The sequence below is a fragment of the Lissotriton vulgaris genome, chromosome 9 (genome assembly GCF_964263255.1).
Source record: "Lissotriton vulgaris chromosome 9, aLisVul1.2, whole genome shotgun sequence".
NCBI classification, from domain to species: Eukaryota; Metazoa; Chordata; class Amphibia; order Caudata; family Salamandridae; genus Lissotriton; species Lissotriton vulgaris.
In genome coordinates this window covers 99,137,837-99,163,579 of record NC_141697.1, presented here as the reverse complement: position 1 = coordinate 99,163,579, position 25,743 = coordinate 99,137,837, and the positions used below count along the sequence as shown (strand labels likewise).

The 25,743-nt window shown below is 43.7% G+C and overlaps 1 protein-coding gene across 3 annotated transcripts in view; it reads right to left on the bottom strand.

The window, feature by feature from the left end:
• Positions 1-25,743, bottom strand: part of ZFYVE26 (zinc finger FYVE-type containing 26) — a 710,441-nt gene that overhangs the window by 506,986 nt on the left and 177,712 nt on the right. For all 3 annotated transcript variants that reach the window (XM_086937127.1, XM_086937129.1, XM_086937128.1), the window contains exons 9-10: positions 2,041-2,256; positions 51-725 (exon numbers count right to left, since the gene is read on the bottom strand). In XM_086937127.1, the coding sequence (XP_086793253.1) occupies positions 51-725; positions 2,041-2,256 (891 nt within the window). The remainder of the gene's footprint in view (positions 1-50; positions 726-2,040; positions 2,257-25,743) is intronic.

Below are 25,743 nucleotides of genomic sequence, written 5' to 3'. Positions count from 1 at the left end.
TCAGAGCATTATCACAATGGCACACAGACTGTGATAAAATCACAACGTACCTGCATTTCGATTGCTTATCACCACCTTATATCGCCACTGAGCCTCAGATAGGATTTTGGAAAACTGGAGCACACGGCTTTCAAAAGTCTCTCTGGTGACCGAGCAACTTAGGCACTCCAGTAGCTGGAGCTTCTCCAAGGAGCCATCACTTTGGTCCCATGGGGCGCTGTTTTTAATTTCTTCCAACTGATCTATCAGCATTTGTAAGAACATCTCGGCAGCTATTTCATCCACTAAAAACCCAGTCATGCCACTTGTAAAGTGCTTCAGGTTCAGGTAGCCCCAGTTGTTGGAATGGCAGTGTTCTGCCTTGCTTATGAATTCAGGCACAGCAAGGTTTTCCTGAGAAAGAGTTTGTATATCTTTTGGCAACCATCTCTCTTCAACCTGTTCTCTAATCTGAGGACTTCCTGGCATTGGTGAGTGAGTCCGAGAGTCACCCTTGTCAGCGCTGCTGTCTAAACTCTTTAATCCATCGCTTCTTTTATCCTGATCCTCATAGTCCTCATCAAAAGCATAATCCTCAGGAAGCGAGAACTCAGTACAGAGATCATTGTAGGAAATGAACAGCAAGGAAAATATGTTCTCCAGAACTTCAAGGCAAAGAGGGGCAGGGATAAGACGCAAGTAATGCTGGCACTTAGTTAAGTATTGCTTGAAGACAGAAGAATAATCTGCATTGAAAAAGTAAAAACATTAAATACATTACTATAAAACATTTTCTTTAATCTATATTTCATGTTTAATTAGTAACTCTTGGGCAGCTAAGCACTTTGGTGAACTCCAGCACTAGGCTAAGCAAAGTTCTCTTTGTTGGGTATATTATGCGGCTGACCGGTTCGCATGAGGCAAAGACTAAATAAATGTTTTCAGCTGAAGCACACCAAGACTACAACTGCCCGAATCCAGAACTATTACCATAGTGTGTCCGTGACATGCAGTTGTATGGTCACTGCATCTATGATGTCATTATGAGTGGCTTGGAATTCCCAATCCTGTAGGTAACAGTAAATATCAGCGAGATCGGGAATCACATATGATACAGGCCTACTGCAACCAGTATTGCGGGTCCAAAAGTCTTGAATTCATTTTCATAAACCAGTGTCAAATAGCCTGAACAGACTGCATTGATACTAAGAGTGCTTTTACAGGATTGTATACGCGAAACAATGTAGAAACATATTATTCACTATTCCACAAGGCGTTAAAGAGAATAAACTTGTGTTACCACAACCAGTGACACTTTCCTCCAAATAAACAAACCAAACTACATGGTTGCTTTTAAGTGTAGGATTTTCACTAGGTTTGTTTTAACTTCCTCTTACGGCCAACACAGTCTGCAGCAAAGCATGATAATAGTTCATCTGTGTCCACTGCTATTTATCCACCCACTCCCTTTATGTGTGCAACTCATTTTTGGCTACTGTAGAGTTGATGGTACCCTCACACAGGGAGCCATGACTATCCATAATCATTAGTCACACTTTCACAATTGCTGCAATATGCAACTAGATTCCCTATCCACACATCTGTAATTACTGAGTATAGCCCACAGATGGACTCAGTTACCTATCCCAAACTGTAAGCATCTTACGTTTCCATGCTTTGTGGTGCCCAACTCAACAAGAAATGCAGGTCAGACCGACTAATGCACTGTGGTGTCTTTGCATCCGTAACACTGGGTATCAAAATGTTCAGTGCCAATTCCTTCACTTTGCCACAAAATTACCTAAGTAGTTTGTGCAAAATATTCAATTTGTCTGGAACGATCACTGGGCAATCCGGACTGTTGTGGGCTTGAGCATGGGTACAATACTATAAAACATGAAGGGGTGCAACAAGCTGTCTTTATACCTGGGTTAGTGGACGTGTGACTGGAAGGACAGGTTTCATGCCCAGGAAAAAACAAATGTTCCCAATAGTTCAATACCCACCTTCCAAACCATAAACCACTATAGCTAGGAGGTTGATATGCTTCAGGTCACTTACCTTGACAATGACGCTGATTATTTCCAGGATCTGCATACAGTTCTGGTTCGCCTGAGGATTCACTCAAGACATCGTCAGCACAGTCCTTGCACATAGAATGCTTATGCGCATTCAGGCACAGAGCGTAGATTGCATATTTCATGGCACAAAATGCTTTAAAAAGTATAACACTTCGCTGCTGAACCAAACTGCTTGGTGCGCGCTTGTAAAATTGACCTAAGAATAGAGGAAAAAACAAGTTAAAGAAAGCGATTTTTATATAAACTCTTTATTCCCTATACAGGATCTGCTCGTTCGGATAACAAACTGTGGGACTGGTGGCAGACTGGTTCCGTGCACCCCCACCGGATATGTTAGACTGTCCGTATTAACTAGCTCACAGTGCCACTAGAATCTCCTCTTATCGGGGAGAGAATTGTTTCTGGCAACCTCAGAACATGACAAACTTGATCCCTCAGAATCGTGGAAACTATATACTACCTTTCGCTCAGTCACTCGTGCTCACTTAGTTTCTCTCAGAGACGCACAGAATTAACAGTCTGGGCGTTTCAAAAAGAATTTATTGAACAGTTGTTATTCTAGTGTATAATAGATGCGCTGTAACAACCATTAGATAGTAGCAGAGATATAGGATTAGCTGTACAACGAAAGTAAAGGGATGGTACAGTTCTTCCATTTTGCAATAATCATGAAGATATACAAGTACATAGAATACATGATAAAAATGCGTACTCCTACAATGCCTCCCTAACTAGATGTACCCAAATGTACCTAGTATCTGTGTAGGTGTTATGCCAAGAATCCCTCTAGAATCTTGTCAACCCCATTACGTGAGAATGAGAGAATATGGGACCCCGTCCTGGTCTCGAGTTGGACACCCCGCGAGGGATGTTAGACCACTGCGAGCTGGAGTGTCAGCATGCTGGAAGCTCAGCACCTCTGGTCAGTGTGTCAGCTAGGAAGTCATGGTTTCCTCTGTCTTTCTAAAGCAAGATGTGATGTATATATACACCCTACTGTGCTGTGTTACTCTGTCGGCCTAAAGGATGACGTTGGGCCTGAACTTTATACAGAGATATTGTACAGGAGATGTTCGTCCTGCTGTGCTTCCAAGAGGCCTCATGCATAATGTATGAGTTTTCGGACTAGGGAAAAACCCACGTTCTGAATGCAGTGTCGTATCTAGGTAGGTCATTCCCTGACCCGTTATGTATGTAATGTAGGGAAGGATATAGATGCGAGATTGCAATGTTACCTGCCCCTATATAGGGTACCTATATGGAATATAATAGTGGGGCACTTCTGATCGCCAATAATTAACAATGCTTCTCTTAGACACAAGAGCATCCAAACCCAACAGAGCGCTCATCCCCCATTATCCATAAGTATTTCCATCACCCCTAGAAGCAACAGTTTAAGAGAATGATCAATGGGCCTTTCTCACTTTTGAAAACAATTGGACGCTTTTGTGCCAATACTCCTGGATTATTTAAGATTCCCAAATCATGTCAATGAATTCTTCAGTTTTTGAATGGCACCCAAGATACTCAGGTGAAATGTATTGTGAGACATGAGACAGAAGAATCTTTCTATAATTGTGTGCCCTGGCTGAGGGAACCCCAATCCTTCTGAAACATGATTCTTGCTGCAACCAGTTTGCAGTTCATGAAAAAGTGTTACTTACCATAAAAAAGTTATCTCCAGTGCTCCCACCAAGGCTTCCCACATGAAGGTGTCTGTAGGGGCTGACGTAGAATCCTTCCCACATCACCCGAACTCTCCACCCCACCCATTGGTGACGTCAGCAAACTGCATGGCACAAATGGCACTTTTTACTAAGATGTTTCTACTGGCATCGAGGACAAATTTGGCATAATGTGCTTAGTCTATATTGAATGTGTTGCAACATATACTAATTGTTTTTCTTTTTTTCTCTAAGCTTTTTTTAAACCATTTTTTACAGAGTTGGATCTATGGCGAAGTTTTTTGAGTGAAGTATATGTGAATTTTGAGACTGATGCTGTGATGACACTTTACTCTCACAGCAATACATTACATTCTTTCAGTTCATAGCGTGCACCCCCCCCCCCCAAAGATACACTGCATTCATTTGTATGAGTACCTCTGTACTCTACCTAGGCTAGAAAGATTTAGTTAAAAAACATAGATGGTGCCTTGTTAGATGATGCTTGTGAGGCTTTAAGTTTAATATTGGAAGCGATCTCCAAGGAAGGTCTGATACTGGGGCAACATCAGACAGAGTGTCATGGAGCAGAATCTGGGAGTGATTTTTCAGTTGATCCTTCCAATGCAGACTACGCTTCTAGTGATTAAAAGTCACATGGCCCTGGTGGTCGTGATGTCCCTTCACAAGCACTAACTGAGCAGACCAATCTAGAATGCCGCAAAGATGGTGTTGAGCACAAACAGAGGGGGCACTTGGCATACTTCTAATTTAGTTCAGCCAGTAATTCCCATATTCATTGGAGATGTTGGATGTAAGGTTCACACAGCAATCGTTTGCCTATTGACTACTATCTTTTTCTGGATGGACACTTCTTTCAGGAAAGCGTGCAGCAAACAAATGTGCATGCTAAATCGTTTTTGGGGGAGCATAGACGGATACTGGCACTTCACTCTAGGGTACACCTGTAAACTCCCCCCTTCACGTGGAGAGTTGAAAAAGCTTCTGAGACTAACTCTGAACAAAGGAATAGTTCACAGACCAACCGCACAGTCTTACTGGTCTACTCCCAGTAGACATCAAGTTTTGCACCGGTCACAAGCATAGACAGGTGCTTGGTTTCGCAGATTGTGCTGCATTTTAATGAAAATTCTTCCACATTGCCCAAGGACCAGCCGAACCATGACAGGATCTTCAGAATTAAGCCTGTCATGGAGCATTTGTGTGCCAAGTTTCTAGATTTATACTCCTAGAAAGAATATAGCAGTTGGCGAGTCCTTGATCTGGCAGATAGGGCGAGAGCTGTTGAGGCAATGAATACCATGCAAGAGAGCTTGTTACATCATCAAGATGTACATGTTGTGCGCAAGCACTTTTGATTATGTGTACAGCCTTACAGTATATATAGGTAAGGACTCTGCAATAAATACTGCAGGTTGTCCTTCCACATTAGGAGTTAGTGAGAAGATGGTATGAGAGCTGGCCCAATATCTCCTTCATGAAGTTCTTAACCTTTATGTAGATAACTTCTACACAGGAGATCAGCTGTTAAGTGAACTGGACAAAGCTTGAATTGTAGCTGGTGGTACCATTAGAAAGCACCGCAAAGGATTTAATCCATAAGTTGTATGCAAGAAGCTCCAAAAATCCATAAGACTGTGTTGTAACAAACTGACTGCTGTCACATTCTCAGACAAGAAAAAGTCTATGTGCGCACAACTCTTCACTATGACAGCACTTTTCTTGTCACGGTTTGTTGATGGTTGGAGAAGGCTGGCAGAAGTCCACAAGCCCACCTTTATACTTGATAACAAGTACATCGGTGGAGTAGATAAAAATAATCAGGTTCTTCAACCATATAATTTGAGTCGTAAAACTCACACCTGGTATAAGAAGTTGGTTAATCACCTGATTCAGATGGCAACATACAATGCGTATGTTGTCTATTGGGAAAACACAACAGGAAGACTGATGTCCTACCTTCAGTAAGCAACTACTGAAAGCCTACTGCTATAGAAGCTGTAGCCTCTACTAAGGGCTTTATTATCTGGCAGTCCAAAGACCAGGGACCGCCCTATTGCAATTTGGGTGGTTAGACCGCCTCTGCTGCTGCCAGGGAACGGCTGTCAGGAGGCCGCAATATGCTTAGCAGGACAGCCGCAGTCCCTCCAAGCATATTACGAGTTACCTCGCCGCCATGGTTTTCGTGGTTCCACCGGCATGAAAACCGTGGAAGTGAGGAAACAAAAGGGACCTCACACCATGTGGATGCAAGCAGGGGGGTAGTACATGTTCCCCCCCTCCCTGTATGCATGCAACCCAGTTCCTGCACGGCATGGATTTCACAGTCCATGCCATGCAGGAACTGTTTTGGCGTTCCCATTGATGTGTCTATTTTCATAGCACTGATGTGGGAACGTAAAAACAAATCCCACCAGACACAACAGTGAGGTAGCAGTTTTATCAGGACCAGAGGGGGAACGGTGGGTGATAGGAATTGCGTGGATCCCTGCAGATTTGAAGCGCACTGTGGGTAAAAAACATCATGGGATCCTTCCGAGTTGCACCACCCTGGATTCCCTGGGTGTGTAGTTTTCAGAAATGTTTGGCTCTGGTAGGTTTTCGAGGGAGGCCACAGCAGCAGCTACCTCCTAAGAGGAGACTGACGTTTTGCAGGTTTCACTCCCCCCCACCCCACCTCCCCCCTTTTGCCCCATTTTGACTCTTAGGCACTGGCGTAATGGCTCTGAAATGTACTGAACCACTCATCAGGACTCAGTGCATGTGCTCTGACCCACATAATGGCACATGGTTGGCTGGCTTATACCCAATTGGCATAGCCTCACTTATTTGTAAGCACCTAATATATGGTACCAGGAGTATCCAGGGCATTTACGTTAGAGTGTCCCTTCAGGGGCTGTAGTACTCGCTGTGCCACCCTATGGTCAAACATGGCTCCCAGTCAGCCAGTGCAGACTGGAAGAGCAGTTTAAAACTGCTATATCGACTTTGCCATTTAATGTAATGGCAAAGTGTAGTCTTTCCTTTGAAATATATATGTTAGGCCTGTTGAACCTGAAGGGAGGGTACTGTATATTAAAAGGTGGAACATGTTCTTTAACATGCTTCAACAGAAAAAAAAATCCTAAATTGTCAGATTAAAAAAAAAAATCTTTTTATTAGATTACATATAACAATGACAGTGTGACGCTTCATAAAATCATCTACATTAAGACATGCTTCAGTAAATATTGTATTGCTCTGTTATAGGTGTGACATCATAAAATTTTTAGTACGAAATTGGGTTAATACAGTGCTATACTTTTAATATTCAACTCGAGATCTCCGGCGATCCCACCCGGGGCGGTTCCCAAGGGTTCCCTCTGAAAGTGTTCCACTTGCCCCATATTCTTTCCCATTTTTTGGGGCATCTCCAGTGTACATATGCCGCTCTCTCAGCCACCATGACTCCGTCCAAGTCCCCATGTCCCCCCTCTTGAAAATAGTGGGCAGTATCTGAAAAGGAGTGTTCTGCAGTATATAAAGAAGCTGCGGTAACATCAGCATCTTGAAAAGAGCCACCCGTCCCATAAGTGAGAGGGGAAGCGAGCGCCAGAGGCTGACATCTACAGTCAGACGCCTCATTTGAGGCCCCAGGTTCCTCCCCAGGAATTCTTTATGATCCCCGGTAAGGTATATCCCCAAAAATTGAAAACCATCCACCACCACCGGGGCTGCTGCGGAACCCTGGGGAGGGGGGAGGGGGGAACTTAAAGAGGAAAGATCACCGACATTGACCAGTTGATATTGTACCCGAATAGCTACCTAACAACTCAAAGATATGGAGGACCCTTGCTATGGAGTAGTACAGTTAAGCCAGGTATAGTACAATATTGTTGGCATACAAGGAAATACGTTCTTCTCAATCCTCCTGCGCCCGCAGTCACCAAATCTCAGCATCCCTCCTGGCCCAACGAGCCAGGGGCTTCAGCACCAAGGCAAACAGGAGCGGGGAAATGGGGCACCCTTGCCGAGTGCCCCTCCGAACCCGAAAGGACCTAGACAGGCCACCATTCACCCGCACCAGCACCATATGCCTCTCTTATATGAGTCTGACCCAGCTGCAGAAGGAGGGGACAAAGCCCAACCGTTGAAGGACCATAAATAGATATGGCCATTCAATACTATCGAAGGCCATTCAATACTATCGAAGGCCATTGAGGCGTCCAGCACCATCAATGCCGTCTGCTGAGACACGTTACCACTAGTCATATGCAACACCCCATAAAGCAGCTTGTGAAATCTTCAAGAGACGTCAACTACTGTGGCTTGCTGGTCTCTCTGTCAGGATCCCTGAAAGAGTTGGTTGCCTAAAATAAATCTAAGTAACCGCATTGATACTTACCCAAGTTTTTCTTGAAAGAGTCAAAATTGTTGCATTTTCCAACGCTTGTTTGCAGTTAAGAGTAAAGCTGTAATTTACTATACATTGTAAATTCTATATCTCTGGAACCCTCGCATGGATCATTTTCATTTTGGTGTCAAAAATTACATAAAAATGTGATCTATTTTTAAAAATTGATGTCAGATTTTTGGAGTGTCTGGTTTCTTTCTACTACAATTGTCTTGGTGCAGTTTAAATGTCTTACACAGGTTCCTTTGTAATTCCCTGACTTCTTAGAGCCACAGCTACCCAGGGTTGAACAAACGGTACACAGCCTACTAGTTCTAAAGCGGTTGGTAAGTGTATTACCCGGTGAGGTCAGGCACCCACATCATATACAACATGCCATTTCCTCACTCCTTTATTAAGTCATTTTTGGACACAAAATGTTGATATCTCCACTTTGTATTTTAGCCCACATGCACAAGTGGGGTACCCTATTTTCATCATGAGATTATGGGAATGCTGGGTGTTAGGAAATTTGTATATATCCTCTGGTTCTGGAGCTTTTCCTCACACATGTGAGTAAAATGGGTGTTTTATCCAAATGTTGAGGCTTGCAAGGACTTCTGGGTTAGAAAACCTCATGAAATCCCCATTTGTGACCCCATCCTGGACTCCCCCAGGTGTCTAGTTATAAAAAATGAGCCGGTTTGGTAGATTTCCCTGGATGCTGTCTGAGTTAGGATCTCAATTTCACCAACACTGCAAAAAAGGGTTGGTTTAGAGTGGAGACAATTGATCTGTCTGTGCTGTTTTTGGGACCTTTCTTGTCGCCGGTGCCAGGCCCACCCACACCAGTGGAGAACCATTTTTATCGGGAGACATGGGAAATGCTCGGTGCTAGGAACTTTGGGGCCCCCTGCAGAATCTAGCACTTTCCCTCCCAGAAATATAAGGAAAATGTTTGTTTTTAGCCAAAGTTAGATAAGGGCTCCTGAGTGAGCAAACCTCACGACAATCATACACGTGACACCACCGGGTGTCTAGGTTTCAGAAAGGTCTGGGTAGGGAAGGTGGTGGCTGAGCTAGGGCCCCAAATCTGCAACTACCCACATTGTAAAAAATAAAGTGTGGATTCTGCTGTGTGAAATATGTCTTTGGGTCAAGTTTTGGGGTGCTTTGTGTCCCAGGCGCTAAGCTCAGCCACACAAGTGGGGTACCATGTTAACCAGGAGACATACGAGAACCTAAAATAGTAGCACATCTATTAGTACCAATGTGAAAGAATAACATTTTGCAAAATGCCCTCTGAATCACATGGTATTATGGGTAACCAGTTTAAAAGACAAAGAAGTCCCTACTAAAAGGCACAGTTCTTGCAAAAGCTAGGCCAGAACTACGTTATGGGAGTTGCAGATTAGCACCAAAAAACAATAAACAAACAAATTAGCAATAAAAATGTCACAGTACGTCAGTGGAACACAGCAAATGAGTCAAAACAAACTAAATAATTCCATTAAAATGTATTATATTCAGTTGTACAATCCACATTTTAAAAAAATGTATATACATATTAAAAACAACACACAATACATTTTTAGAAAACAAAAGTCGACGAAGCGTTTCGGTGAATGGTCAATTGTTCACTTCAAGTGTGTGCAATCTGCTAGTTTCATTGACATATATCTTCTTAAGGTTAATACAAAAAGGATATATGTTGTATACGTTGGAAGCCACCGTCTAATAATTGTTCCTTTATAGCGAACAGTTTTATTAATAAAAGGGCCGAGTACACGCCAAATGATGGGTCATGACTGGAAAAGATCCACGCTTTATATAGCCAGGAGTGAAGTTTTCACGCACTGAACGTGTTTGCAAGTATCTTTTGGCCAGAAATAAAATCACAGGCTTGAAGATAAAAATACAGCCTCCCTGCGTCCAACGACGATACAGCTTCCGGGTTAGGATTAGGGGTACCCCACACATTTAGAAGTTTACTGTTAATAACCACTGTTCCTAAACTCAGTTTCTTACGTACATTTCAGAGGTTTCCTTTAAAACCATTTTCCTTCATTTATATTTTACCATACAAATTCATGTATAGTCCATAAACAACGAAAAATTATTGTAAGGTGCAGCTCAGTTTTTAGCTCCGGTTATTGAGCGTTTCGGAGAGCTTACAATCCCTATATATTTCTGTGGTCATAAGGGACTGACAGACGTAACACTGTATGGGTTTTGTAAAAATCGTCCCTCAGGTACAAGACGTTACCAATAAAAATGTTGTTGCAAATGTCTGTTTTTCATACCCATTTCCATTATTATTTTTTTATAAATATTTCTTTGGTAAAACATTGAGATATACACATAAATGACTTCTTGGTGATTTCAGAATTAGGTGTACTTTTCAGAAATGTATAGGTTTCTGGGTTCAGCCTTGGGTTTCGTTCCCTGTTTCCACCACTACCTCCAAGTGGGCTGAACCCACACAAATTGGGAAAGATGGACTGCTGCTTCGAAAAACACTAACATTGTAGTAAAAAATAGTTTTTTGTACAGCTTTGGTTTTGCTTCAGAGCTGGGTAGATGGTGATCCTACCACAGCAAACCTTTAGTAGATGCAATTTTCAGGGAAAAAAGTATTTTAGTACAGCACTCACCCCCCCCCCCCCCCCCTATATTTTGGGCGTTTTGTCTCCTAATACCTGTATTCTGGGATTTCCACTGATAGCTGCTAATATGCCAGTTACTGATGTTCCACAACTCTTCTTCCGTACTACCTAACCCCTGCTCGAGTAGGAGATGTCATAAAAAATATATATGACTTCATATACAGCCTTGAAAAGAGCTGTATCCTCAGACATTAACACTGTACTGTGTGTGCTCTGGGAGCCATCCTGCATGTGGTGGCTTCACTGAAGAGATCTCTGCAGAAGGGTGCTGCTGTTCTCAGATTTTGGACAACTAACACAACAGAAAAGCAGTCATATTCAGAAGCGTATCATGGACCTTTTAAACATAAACATTAAGGAGTGAAACCTAGCGAGGATGAAGGTCTGGCTTGATGGAAAGGAGTACAAGTTTTGAGCTGAAGCAGTCCAGCCATTGAAAGCTGGAATTACACTAGCCACTCGATGTACAATATACATTTTTTAGAGTTTCTTATTATTCTACACTTTCAATTCTCTGCCGCCTGACTTCCCACAATTGTAGCATTCTGAGCCTCATGATTCTGGAAGGGGCTATTTCCTTTTTAGACTGGTTGCTATTGCTTAATATTCAAAGGTGTTTTCCCCTCTTCTTGTGCTCCACCCCCAATTTCTTACCAGAATCCTTTCCATTCTTGTCCCCCTTCTTGATCCCGCCCTTTACTTACATTAGCAGGCAATATCCTAATTGGGAGAATCATGTAGTGAGTGTTGATTCACTAAAGCGGTTGGTGTGTGCAATCTGCTAGTTTCATTGACATATATCAAGAATCTCTTTTTAGTAAGGAATGTTGCAATGTGAGGTCACACCAACGAAAAGCTTTACACTTAAATGTTTCTAAAGTAAAACATTTGACATGGTCGAATCACCAACAGTTCCCTTGTTGCAATCAGCTGCAAAGGGTGCCTATATCCGTATCCAAAACACTGCATTTGAAATTTCTTATTATTTTCAATGGAACTTCTATGTTTTTGCCTCAAATTTTAATTCAAACAACCTTTTTGCTTAATTTCTGTAGCATTTACATATTCATTTTTAGGTCTTGTCTAGCGACGAAGCGCGAAGAGCTGTCGCTAGCGAGATCTATTGTTGCCAACTTGAGTTCAGAAGGGGGACAGGACATGTGCACTTCCCCAGACAGCTGATAATGCTCATGCCGTCTTGTGCCCCAGTCCCGCCTCTTGGGTTACGTTTTCTTCAGGACCCGCAATCCTGCTTACCAGCAGCGCTGTGGGCTACGATCAATCAGTGTTTATGTGTCCCGATCCTGTTTCTTGGTTTACGAGCGCTGGAGGACCAGTGCGTCTGACTACAAGCACTGGTGTGTGCCCCGATCTGGCCTCCCTGTGGCTCCGACAACTGAGACGCGCTGGGTGTGCACTCTCTTGAAGCAGCGCAAGCCAGACGACTGTGTGCCTCAACCCCAGCCCGAGAAGCCTCACTGCCATGTCCACACCCCCCTCAGCTAGTCTGCAGGAGAGGAACAATGTACAGCAATGCTGGCCCTGTGACTAAGGACCGCCGACACCGCACCGGACCCTCACGAGGAATTTTGCAAATTCAGTAGACGTGGGCGAGCCCTGACCTTGTAGCGTTTTGCTCCACATCTATGGGCGCATGTAGAAGTACTTTGGTGATTACCTTGGATTGGAGCAGACCTTGAAGTAATGCAGCACTCACAGCAGCCTGCTGCCCTGAATCCCTTCCGATTTCAAATCCCCAGTGGGACCATAAATGCTATAGTAGAAGCGCACCGGCTTCGAAGACGGCAGCATCACACATAGCTTGCAAATGCTTGTTGTTGGTTTTTGTTACCTCCCGAGTGTTCTGAATGAAATGTGTTAATTTATTTTAAACACTCTATTATCGACTGCAAGGAATGATAATGGCATTGCCAGGGACATGATAAACTGTACAGTCTTTTCCAATTATACCCCTCCCTTGTATGCAAAACGAATAATAGACACAATCATAGCACAGGTATAAGACAGTATATCTTGTCGGAGGTAACCCCAGCGTTGCCGTCAATACCCAACATATCATTTGTAAAGTATATTCAATACATCCCCAACGTCAATACAATAGCTTGTAAGTGTATAGGTAAACATGAACTTTATAAAAACTTTCTATCTAAACCAATCCCCACCCACCCCCACCCACTCCTGGTCTAATTGCTCCAAATAGTGCCACCACCCACGAGGAACGTCCTCTATGTCTCAAACCATAGGGTATAGGGAACAAATATAATCGCCTGTATCCAATGGAGGGCATATATCACAGGAAGTGTCTGGGAAGATAAGTACTTTATTGAGACCCTGCTATGTGTGATGGGACTAAATCAAGGGCTTCTAGTTCTAGCAGTATGGTTTCCCATTTCAAAGCTATAGGGTGCTTTCGTAGCTACTTCTCTTCTTCCTTCCTAAGAGCAGCTCCTTCTGCCTGAACCCTTTGTACTAAGTCCGTCTGCCATACAGTAACCACTGGGGATCTGGGTGACTTCCACCGCATTGTTATGGCCCTACTGGACAAAATAAGTGCAAGGCCTAGGAATTTCAGCTTAGCTTTTTGCGTCTTTGATCGTCTACGTAGACCCACAAGGCAGGGTAAAACGTCATCTGGGAGCGGTAGGTGGGTCACCGTATTAGGGGCGTGGCGAATCGTCCTCCAATAATTCCGCAATCGGGGACAAGACCACATCATATGGATGAAGTCCGCTTTGTCACCTCCACAACGAGGGCAACTGTGAGGGGAATCCGGAAACATACAATGTATTGTCTTGGGGGTAAGATAGGATCGATGGAGCACCATAGTTTGAATAAATTTAAGTCTGGCATTGCGTGAGTCTCTTTTGGGATGTTCTAAGCCTTGTCCGTAATTTCCGTATCAAAGTCCTCTGCCCAGCGTGTTCTAAGGGTCAGGAGTGGAATTGCTGCGTGTGTCCTGATCCCAGTATGAAGCCAGCGGACTAGGTGGCCTCCCCGTCCCATGTAATATAAGAGGTGTACCAATTCATGCTGTGTGGGTATGGTTCTTTGCGGCGCCCATGTGGTTCTAATGTAGTGTGACACCGTGGCATGTAGCAAGTACAGGCGTTGTGGGGCCCCAGTGATCCATACAAAGGATTCGTGATCCAACAAAGTATCCTACCCGAAAAAAGAACCCACCTCCTCAACCCCACTATTCGTCCATCCCTGTAGTCTAGTGTGTTTGAGTCTACCTTGTGGTGTGGGGATGCCCAATAAAGGAATATTCACTGTATAAAGTGGCACCGCAGACGTATAGTCGAGAGCTTTCCTCCAGCAATGTAATGCTATTTTGACCAGGGGAGGACATGTTGGGTGGAATCCGGACCTTGGGCAATAGCAAACAGTGAAGCTCCCCGCGATCCAATCTCTCTGCCGTAAAGCTGATTTTGTGTAGACTCCTACCCGCCGTCCAATAAGTGAGCCACTGTAGCTGACTAGCATAATAGTATCCCCGAAAATCCGGGGCTCCCATGCCACCTTCTGTCGTCCCCAGCTGGAGTTTCTGAAGACTAACCCGTCTCCGGCCATTGCCCCAGATCAAAGTGATCAAGATGGTATTCAGCGTATTAAAGATAGACTAACAGAGTCACCGGTAGATTCACAAAATAATATAGAAGGCGTGGGAGCATAACCATTTTTGAGATGGCAATTCTGTCCATCACCGACAGGGGCAGAGAAGTCCAGAACCCCACACTACTTCGGAGCCTCGTTATTGCACTCAAAATATTACCATCTATCTGATCCTCAGGTGTCCTATACACTTGTATACCCAGGTGGTGGGGGCGACAGGGATAGAGTATGTGCCAAATCGTATGTGAGTGAATTGCAGCGGTTCTCAGAAGAAGAAGCAGGTCGATTTCATGGGGTTTATTACTAAGCCTGACTGTTTCTCAAATGTGTCAAATATATCAGACAGTGGGGTGTTATCTGCTGTCAAGTCGCGAAGGTATAATAGGATGACGTCCGCCTATATGGATATAAGGCGCTGAGTCCCGCCGATGTGAATACCCAGACGGTCCGCTGTACTCCGAAAAGCTAAAGCCAGTGGTTCAAGGGCAAGCACAAACAACAGAGGGGATAAGGGGCAGCCCTGTCTCGTAACTCTGTGCACCTTGTAACATTCCGAGATGTAACGGCCAGTGCGTGCCCTGGCCATAGGTGATGTATACAATAAACGGACCCATTTCAAAAAGTGGTCTGGAAAACCGAACCATTTCAGAGACTCAAACATAAATTCCCAGGAGAGGGAATCGAATGCTTGTTTTAGATCAAGCGCTATAAATCCCAGGCGAGGGAGATCATGCGGAGTAGCCGCCATCATAGAGTGAAATCTGCAGGTGTTCAGGGAAGTACTACGATTTGGAAGGAATCCACATTGGTCCCGGTGGATCAGAGTGGGGAGGTACAATTGTATACGAGTGGCGAGGGCCTTACTTAAAATCTTGTACTCTGTGGAGAGCAAAGAGAGAGGTCTATAACTACCCATGTCTGGCTTTAGAATAGACGCGACCAATGCCTGCATAGTGGAATCAGGCAGGCGACCGGCGTCAAAGGCCACCCTGTAGACCAGCTCTAAGACCGACACTAGGAGTTCCGAGTAAGTTAGATATAACTCCACCGGAAGTCCATCCATGCCTGGTGTTTTACTGCGATTCAGGCTCTTAATCGCTGCCCGTATCTCGTGTTGGGTAATGGGGCCAACAATGTCTTTCCTTGTGTCTTCCGTTAACACCGGAATAGGGAGATCCTTCAAGAACGCGTCCATCTCCACATTATCTATTGGTGTGGAGGGCAGATAAAGTGCCTGGAGATGTTCGTGATACGCCACGTTTATTTCAGCTTGTGTGTTGACTATGGTGCCCATCCGGGTGCAGATGCTAGTTATAGTGGGCCGGGAAGGACAGTCCCTCCCCAACAGTGCAAGCAGGGTGCCTGATCAGTCGGCTTCAGTGTGTTTACGTTGTAGGTAATCCCTGTAATCTAACATCCGAAGCATTTCCAGCGTTACGGCATGGTCTATATGGGCGGTTTGTAGCTCCCCTCTCCTCCCAGGATCGAGGGCTGCCGCCCTCTCCAGGGTCTGTCTTCTACATCACAGAGTTTACGATGTACCTCTTGTCTGGCCCCCACCAGCTGTCCTATCGTTGCACCTCTAACCACTACCTTCAGGGCGTCCCATTCAATCAGGTTCGAAGAGGCAGTATTCCAGTTCTCCCTCAAGTAGTCAGATATAGTGGTAGCTAGTGACATACGAAAAGGGGTATCCTCGAGCAGACGGGTATTCAATCACCAGGTGGGCACCGTTGGTACCCTGCCCCAAAGTAGTGTTAGTTTCAAGGGCCTATGATCAGAAAAGGTCTTAGCCAGATACTCTGCATCCGTTATTGTAGTGAGGAAAGACCTGGAACATAGAAATCGGTCTATTCTAGTGTGAAGGTTGTGTATTGGGGAGAAAAAGGAGTATTCCTTATATGTGTGGTGAAGGCCCCGCCAGGCGTCAGAAAGTGTCCACCCGTCAACCCAGGAGGTGAATTGCGCAGTCAGTTTACAAGCCACAGAGGCCTGTAGTGGAGGGTGAGATCTATCCAGTCCCAAGTCTAGTATCGCATTCCAGTCCCCTCCAAGCACCCAAGGAATACCGTCCCAGTCAGCCAAAGCCACAACTAGTCTCCAGAGGAATCTGTCTTGTTCGAGGTTTGGTGCATAAATGCTCCCCAGGACCACCAAGGAACCATCTAGAGTACCTTTCACAAGCATATACCTTCCCTGATCGTCTGCTCGGCGTTCAAGCTCAATAAACTGAGTCCCATGTCTCACCCAGATGGTTGCCCCCCTAGCGAAGGCAGAATAGTTTGTGGAATAGACGCTACGCCTCCATTTCTTCCGTAGTTTCTGTGTTTCAGAGTCCGTGAGCTGGGACTCTTGAAGAAACGCAATGTGCGTCTGGTTTCTAAGGAGGAACGCGTGGATGCGGTGGCGTTTCTGAATAGCCCCCAGCCCTCGCACATTCCATGTTACCAAATTATAGGTCTCCTTAGTCCCGTCAGTACGTGTAATGTCCCTGATGATAAGATGTTGACCCCTCTCGTGGTGGGTGCCCAGGGGGGTCTGACCAGGAGTCCCCATCCCCCATAACTCTAACTAAACCCGGCACAGCGCTGGCACTGCTCTGGGCCCAACAATATTGAAACAAACAAATAGCACAAATAAAGGTGCATACGCGAAGAGGGAGGTGGCCAGCCGTTTTCATGGACTTAGTACGGCTAACCCTCGTCGTCCGATGGCTCCACGGTGCTCCTACCCGATGGAGAGTAAAACTAGAAATGTGGAGGGAGTGGCAATTTATACATATCCTTTAGGAATTACCCCGAGCCACCAGGAGCTCCATGGCCTACAGTCTACATCCGTGACTATTAGAAGGTCAGAAATCACATGAACATGGCCATAAGTAAGAAATCCAGCCCTTGGTACACTATCAAGGAGTAACTTCCAATATATCCGGGGGGCGCAGACACAACAACTCCAACAGCAGGCACAGCCCAAGCCACCCAACGGCGAGCACATCAATGTTCGCAAGCATAGATCTCAGAGACAAAGCATCGCCGGATTGACGTCATATAGGGCCCAAGGAATGTAGTTGCAAGAACCCAGCAGCAAGCCCAACCCAGACCTCCCAGCAGCAAGCGCACCAATGTTCATAATCCTACGTTCCAGAGATAAGGATACAGCGACAATAGTCAATTATCCAGCATGTCGTCCGCCGCTCTAGTCGTGATGGTGGGGAACAGGATTGCACTGTGTTCAGAGTCTGAATGTAGGGTACTGTCGTCTGAGTCAGTCGTGATTTCTGAACTAAATGTGTTAACCCAGGAGAAGAGAAGATTGTGCATTAGTCGCCTAACCAACAATGATTTGTGAGCAGCACCAGCCTTGAAACTTGTCCACAAGCATACATGCCGATAGACCTGATTAATGTAGGAGACTACCGATTTTTTAAACGAAAAATCGCTTTTTTTGGGCTGTCTCACGCCTGAAATTGCCCCTGCTTCAATAGAAGTCAGAGAGAGAAAAACACATTCTCTCGATCATTTTTTTAATATTATCAAACTTTCCCCTCCTAAAAAGTTAGCATGTATGCCACTCACAGAATTGGTAGGGGCATAAGGCCGTGGGCGTTTCCTTAAAGCACACCCTTTTACTTAGAGGGGTGGTTTTAGAGGGCTATATTATGCCAGCCCATGGAGTCCACCTCACGGCCCCCACTTGCAGGCCAGTGGATGGAGTCTGAGATAAATGCCGTATCGCTAAAGCACCACCTCTTGATGGATTTACATAATTTCGATTACACCAAAAATACAAGCATTCCCATTTACGCGAGTTTCAGCTATTGACATTGTAAATGACAATGCCTTCTATTTATCTTTTGGTTTTTGAAACATAAATAAAACATATTGTAATGTACAATGCCAATAGCTTAAACTCCCATAAATGCGAGACCTATTGCATTGCAAATGCTTGTTCTAGCTTTCATCTCACAGGATTATGAAATGTTTTATTTTATATTTCTACCAATATTGTGATTTTGGTTTGTTGTAGCCCATGTACCACATGCATTTCAATGAAGAATGCCTTGCAGCAAGCACTAAGAGTAAGGAATCCATCACAAAAAACAGTTGCAGCTCATATCAAGACTGTCACCTCTCTTCCCCATAACCTGCACAATTAAATGTTCTCCAGACATGCGCCAACTCGCTTTACATCAACTCTTTGGCCTTTCTGTAGGAGAAGAGAACAAGAACTCTGACAAAATCAACACTTCAGCTGGAACCTGGCCTTACCCAGAGTGAGGAAGAAAAGGAGAAATAATATTTCTGATTTAGCTCTTGGTGACACTAAGGCAGCAAATGGCTTTCATCCTCAGTAACCTGCAGTAGAGAGGCTAGGTTTGGGAGTAACAGGAAGCCATAAAAGAAGTGAGGGAGCGAGAGAGTCACACACACAATAAATGATACATTTTAAAAATGGCAAGGGTAGTTAAAAATAGAAAGCCAAGAGGAAACTAGGCTACAGAAGTGGAAGCATACATTAAACATGATTTTGTGTTAAGGTGAGGGGCTCTACATTACTATCAAAGTATTGGGCCTCTGAATTGCAACTGAATGATAATGTGCAGGAAGAATATCAAGTAGGAGCCTGGGCTTAAGTTTAGCCAAGACATATGTGTGAAAAAAAGGTATCACTTCATTGTTTGTTATCCCCCCCCCCCCTTTTCCTAAGCTGGGGCAGAGACTGCATCTGATTCCTCTAGTTCACTGTGTAATCTTGACAAACTTAAAAAACAGAGTCTTAATCCAGGCTCATACAAATGAAGGAATGGAAGGTGGACAATGGTGGGGCATCTGCATGCTTAAGGACTTCTTTAAGCTGGCTTTACAACCACAGAAAAGGTGCCACTAAAAATCTTGCAGTGTTCTTACAAGTCGCATGACCTAAGCAATGTTTAATTTGATTCAGACACCACAAGATCTACATTTGACCACTAAACTCATACTTAAAGTGTATGATCCTTTTGATGATGGCATGCTTCAGAACTTTCCATTGTACTTTTGAAAGCCAGATAAATGATGTCCTTCATTAAGCACATGTATAATCACTTCAAATGCTTTATCGCAGGGTAAAGGAGCCAAACTTGATGATAAATGGTTGAAGACAGGCTGCATCATGAGAAATTACAAGCATACGTTATTAGCATTTAGCTCTGGACTGTATTAGGACTTTCAGTACTTGTTCAAATCATACAGGGCAAAGATCACATACACAGGAACACTGAAACATCTCAGTTACAGGCAGACTGCAGATATGGGAGAGAACAGAACATGTGATCAGCGTAATGAAGGAGTATGCAGCTTGTACTTGGAGCAGCTGAGCCAGCTCACTGGCAGCAGATGGCCTCGTCTTACATAAGAGTGTGAATCACTGCTACCGCTAAGAGTCCCACTTCCCATTTTTGGAGATTTGCACGCCAACAAGAGGCACGTGCACACTCTATAAGCTTTACAATGAGAAGTGGTATATGGGTAAACTTACTCAATCAGAAATAAGGTGGATGCTTGTTAAAGGAATCTGAAAATATGCTCATGGAACGGAAACAAGGCTTAGGGCCTGATTTAAAGTTCGAAGGGCGGGTTCTCCATCACAAAGGTGACACATACCCTTTCCTCTGTACTACAAGTGCATTAAATCCAATGGCACTTGTAATGCGGTGGATGGGATATTCGTCACGTTTGTGACAGATACCCGTCCACCAAACTCTAAATCAGGCCCTTAGGGAGCATGCTTAGAAAACCAACTTTCAAAAGCTTTTTTATTTTTTTACACATTATTGAATCCAAATTCTAAAGAATGACACTTTACAGAGCAGAAATAGAAACCAGTCATCCATTAAAGCACATAGCCAGCTTATCCCACCAAAATATAGTGAATTCTCATGATCCCAGGTCAGAATGTATGGCCAACTAGATTGAACAGCGGCACCTTGGCGTGATCACCATAATTAGAGAACTGGAGCGTGCCATAAGTGAGTATTAAAACAGCTACTAATAGTCAGCAAAACACTCTGGACTACAGGAGGCTTTTCAACCTTTTTTATTTCTTCATAAATAGATTATAAAACTACCAGCAAATAAAATATTTTCATTGCAAGCTATATAATTCCGCAACTGCTTTTGTCCTCGGTAACAGTGAGTTGATGACTACGCTTCGTCTGTGCAAATCTTTGTGTGTGTGTGTGTGCACTTTTTTATGCCTCATTACAGACCGATTTAGCTGTCTGGGAGTTTGCATGTTACCAATACTTAAACAACCACTGGCAAAGTCAATAAGTCTGGCTTTCAAAAATAAATTTAAAAAACCTAGTTAGCAATGCAAGCTAAGCTGCAGTACCTTATATGATTAGCAGAGGTACAATGGCATTATCACGTGCCCTGAGTGTATAGGTTCAGTTCTATAACATACGATGTTCCAGAGCTGTTTGGGAGTTCAAGTTATGTGCTACATTTGTTTGGTCAAATGCTAGAAGGAGAGAACTCATAGAAAACATGCAAGTCTTGCAGTATGATATTACAAGAGTTCATAATGACTTGCATTATGAACTCTTGGTGGCCATTCTGGTTGAATGCACTGTTTAAAGAAAGCCAGGTCCTAACTGCTCTGCATGTTATTCTCTCCATCAGCAGAGATGGGCTGCTGCATTTCTAGGATCAGATCCAGAACGCTGAACAGAACGAATCTTGTATACAGTGGAAAACAGTCAAGTAGAAGAAATGAACTCTACGAAAGAAATAGATAAGTGCAGAACCCGGTGTGTATACTTTTGTTGGGCAATGGGCAGGGTAAATCCTTTGTGTGATCGCATTCTGGTTGAAGATATACTCTGCACAAAAAAAATATCAGTGTATTAACAATTTCACTTGATAACCCCTTTTGTCAAAATTCCTTGGAAAGATTTTGCATGAGAAAACAAAAGTTGAAAATGTTTTAGAGATTGACTAGGACAAGTAAGAAAGGCCCTCCTAAAAGAGACTATGACACTCACGGTTGCTTGTGGACTTAGCAGGTACAGATCATGAACTACAACAAAAACTGTAATTGTCAACTAAAACGAGCACAGTTTATTATCAGTCAGTAATACTTTGTTAAATAAAACTTTTAATTGTGCATTTAAATAGGTATTTTCTACTGTGAAGCCTGGTTGCTAATACATGGGACCGATAATGACTATAACTCAATTTGACAGTCCTACTGACTAATTTTTCCAACTAGACATTACTGGCGATTTCTATTTAGCGTACAGTGATACTTGCGAAAATTGTTTTTCTTTCCTCACTTCCTACATTTCCTTCAGAACTACCCATTCAACATCCCCATGTGTTTTTGTCTAAGGTATGCAAATGGGCAGTGCATTTCATTAGGGCTCATCGTGCACAGTGGATAGCATTTCACAGATCTACCCAGTCTGTGCTGAAAAGGTGACTGGCCATGCCAAATATTCAATTCTACTGCCTGGCATCTCAACTAGCAGTGGTCAATGACTGATTCTTTCGCCAGCAGGAAGACCCTTCCTTTTGACTGGAACTTACTAATCCACAGAGGATAAAACTAATGCCCATGTTGTATGGTGGTTCCCACAAAAGTAGTAATGAATTTAAGTAAATAAAGTCTTTGTTGGATAGGGTGGAAGGAGAATCTCCGCGCCTTTTGATGACCTTGTGGACAGGAACCTGCCTGATCCGAACTATCCGGTCTCCTGGATTTTAAATGTGGATTATAGAGGTATTTCTATACACAGCCATTTTTAATCCTCCCAAGCCTTAAGTGAAGAGTTTTTATTGCACAAATCCCACTTCTTCAAATACCCTCAGATTGACCTGTTCTGGAGATTAGTCTTGGATTCCCTTCTGGAGTTTAACCCTCAAGAAGCTAAACCAAGCACAAGCAGGTGAGAAGCTGTATATCACAGGTCTATTGTACCTTATTCATTAATGCACCTGATAAATTTATGGCTCTCTGATTTAGAAGGAAGAAGGAACTTGCTACCTTAGACAATGATGAATGGCTGCCCATCTCAGCTAAATTGTGACTAATCTAAATATGTCAATTGAGTTTACTATTAGGTTGACCACTACTGGAAGGTATGCAGAGGTTCAGCACGCATTTAGAGGGAGAGACTGTTCAGTTCCTTATCATTTGGCACCCAATGAGACAGGCAGTCTTGGTACTGAAACAATTAACAATATGCACCTCTTACAACGGCAGCTTCGGAACCACATGTTTCGCTCTGGTCTAACACCACTTAAAATCAGCCACCTACATGGCCAGGGTGCTTTAGAACGGGGTATTAAACTGCTGAAATTACACACGTCCTTACAGTGGGCAAAAGGAAAATTGCACAACAGTGTCAGAAAAACCGAGCTAAAATTACACTACTGGGTTTTCTCAAAATTCACTGGCATTTATAATGAGAATTTTAAGTTCGTGAAACTGAAATCTTCAAAGGATTCCGTTAACTGAGTTTCATGTAACGCAAAATACAATACGCATATTATTCAAAGCCAGAACAAAGTTGAGTTATAACATAACATACACCATAAAATAACATATAACATTCCATAATATAGAACATGACATAATATAATATATTTGTAAAGTACACATTTGCCTACGGAGCATTTCAGCACTGAATAAATGTATTGATTGTATTCATTGTTACCAATTCAAAGGTACTCATTTATCAACCGCAGAAGGATGAAAGACAGAGTAAATTTTCCAGGATTCAAACCTTTGACCATGGGCTTAAACACAAATTCCTTCAGAGAATGCATTAGTCCACTGAGCCACTAGACCCAGCTCTTGTGTAACAGAGGGCAAACATTAACAGACATCCTATCGGCCTTTTTACAAGTGCATTATAACTTATAGCAAATGAAAAAAAGCAGACAGACTATCGGTCACGTTTGTGACGGAGCAACTCTCAGTCGAACTCTAAATTATACCCTTATACCAGTCATATCAGACAAATTTATTTACTCATTATTCTAGGCAATTTGTAGAGTGCACAAATACCCTTGGTTGTCCTGGCGCTGTGGACTATGTAGAGGTCGAACTACAGGAGGGGAGCTTATTGATTAAAAAGCCACCTTTTTATAAGTTTCCTGAAAGCAAATAGATTTGGGCATGTTTTGATTTGCAGAGGAAGTGTGTTCCATAGTTTATCAGTGGCAACAGCGAATCTTCTGTCGCCCCATGAGAATTATTTTGAGCGAGGGATCTTCAGAAGATTGGTCGTTAATGAACGCAAGGGTCTATTAGGAAGGTAGACACAAAAAGCCTTCTTCAGGAAGTCAGGTACAGTTTTGTGGATGGCCTTGAAGGCGATGCATAGGACTTTGAATTTGATGCAGCTTGTTATAGGTAGCCAATGGAGTTTTCGGACTACCGTTGAGACTGGTTGATACTTGGGGGTGCCTGTTATCATTCTAGACGCTGAATTCTGCACCATCTGCAGTTTGTTGGTGACCTTTTTCTGAGCATTGAAAAACAGGCCATTACAGTATTCGATTTTTGACATTACTAGGGTGCCTAAACAGGGTTTTTCCGGCGCTAGATGGCAGGAAGGGTAGTAGTTTTTTTATCATTCTAAGATTGTAGAAAGATGAAGAGACAATGGCATTGGCGTGTGAAATGAAAGCCAGTTTGTCGTCAAACACAACCCCTAGATTTCTCACTTTCGATACCGGGGGAGGTGGTGGTCCCAGATTGGTTAGCCACCAGGTAGAAGACCAAGCAGGATAGGATGTAGCTTGCCAAAAATCAAAACCTCAGTTTTGTCGGAATTTAACTTTAGGCAATTTTTGGCCATCCAGGTGCTGATGTTGCTTATTCCATCTTGGAAGCTGGCTGCAACTGCTCCTCCATCATTATGGATAGCAAGCCCCAGTTGTATATCGTCGGCGTAGGAAGTGAGTCCCATCCCTTGGGCTTTGATGACCCTGTCCAGGTCTGACACATAGATGTTAAACAGTGTTGAACCTTGTGGCACACCACACGGGAGGGCGAAAGGGGCGGACTTATAGATACAGAGAGTGACTAATTGTTTGCGGTTGGGAAGAAACAAGGCCAGTAGTTCTTTGGCCTTCAGTTTGATGCGCATGTTTGAGACACGATCGATCAGTGTGGCGTTATCAACCGTGTCAAACGCTGCTGATAAGTCTAGCAGCACTAGCACTGCCATGGCCTTTCCTAAAGCCGAATTGCGTCTCATCCAGAATGCTGTTGTCTTCAATGTATTTGGCTAGTTGCGAATTCCTTAATTTCTCAAATATTTTTGCTGGGAAAGGCAGGCTTGTGATGGGTCTGTAGTTTTTGGTATCTAGCGGATTAAGGTGCTGCTTCTTCAGCAGCGGTTTGATGATAGTCTTTTTCCATCTGGCAGAGTAGGTGCCAGTGTTAAACATGGCATTGCAGATATCATTTAGCTTTAGTGCTAGTATATCGGGAATCAGTTTTAAGACGGAGGCCGAGCATGGGTTGGTCGGAAGCCTGACTTGGTGGATAAAATGAGGTCCTTGATCTGTTTCGGTGGGACCTGGCTAAAATTCGCGAAAGAGGGAGTGGTTTCTTCGTTGTCTGGAGTAGGCGCTAAGGAGTCTATTTTGGGTTAAGCGGCGAAATTGGCGTAAATATTGCTGACTTTGTCTAGGAAGGAGCTGGCTAGAGCAGTGCAAAGATCTTGGGTGGGGGCTAGTGGAGGGTTTATCCTGGACCCTGATAGTTTAGTGACAACCTGAAAAAGCCGTTTAGTGGAGTCTTGGGCCGATTCTATTTGAATGAGGTAGTATTTGCTTTTCTCCAGGATAATGAGATGCTTATACTTGGAGATGGCTTCCTTGTAAAGGATTTTCTCACTGCAGTTATAGTCTCTGCGCCAACGTCTCTCAAGGTTCCTGCAACATTGTTTTTCAAGCCTAAGGGACTCCGCGAACCGGGGGGGCTGATGAAGCAGTTCTGTTTTTTGAAAAGTTTTTCAAAGGTACTAAGGCGTTGAAGGCATTATTGAGCCATTCGGAGTAGTTGGATGAGGGATGTGTAGGGTCTGGTGAAGGGTCATAGTTGGTGGATGACAGATGTATTATGAGGAGCTGCTGGTCTAGGCTGCTCCAAGCTTTGAATTGTGTGGGTGGAGTCGGGGTGATATACGGCAGAGTGGTTTTTGCCTGAATATCAAAGAAGACTGCCCAATGGTCCGTCCACGCCAAGGATATGGTTTTTATTATCAATATTTGCCTGTTGCTAGTGAAAAGCCTGTCGAGCATGTGCCCAGCTTTGTGAGTGGGGCTAGT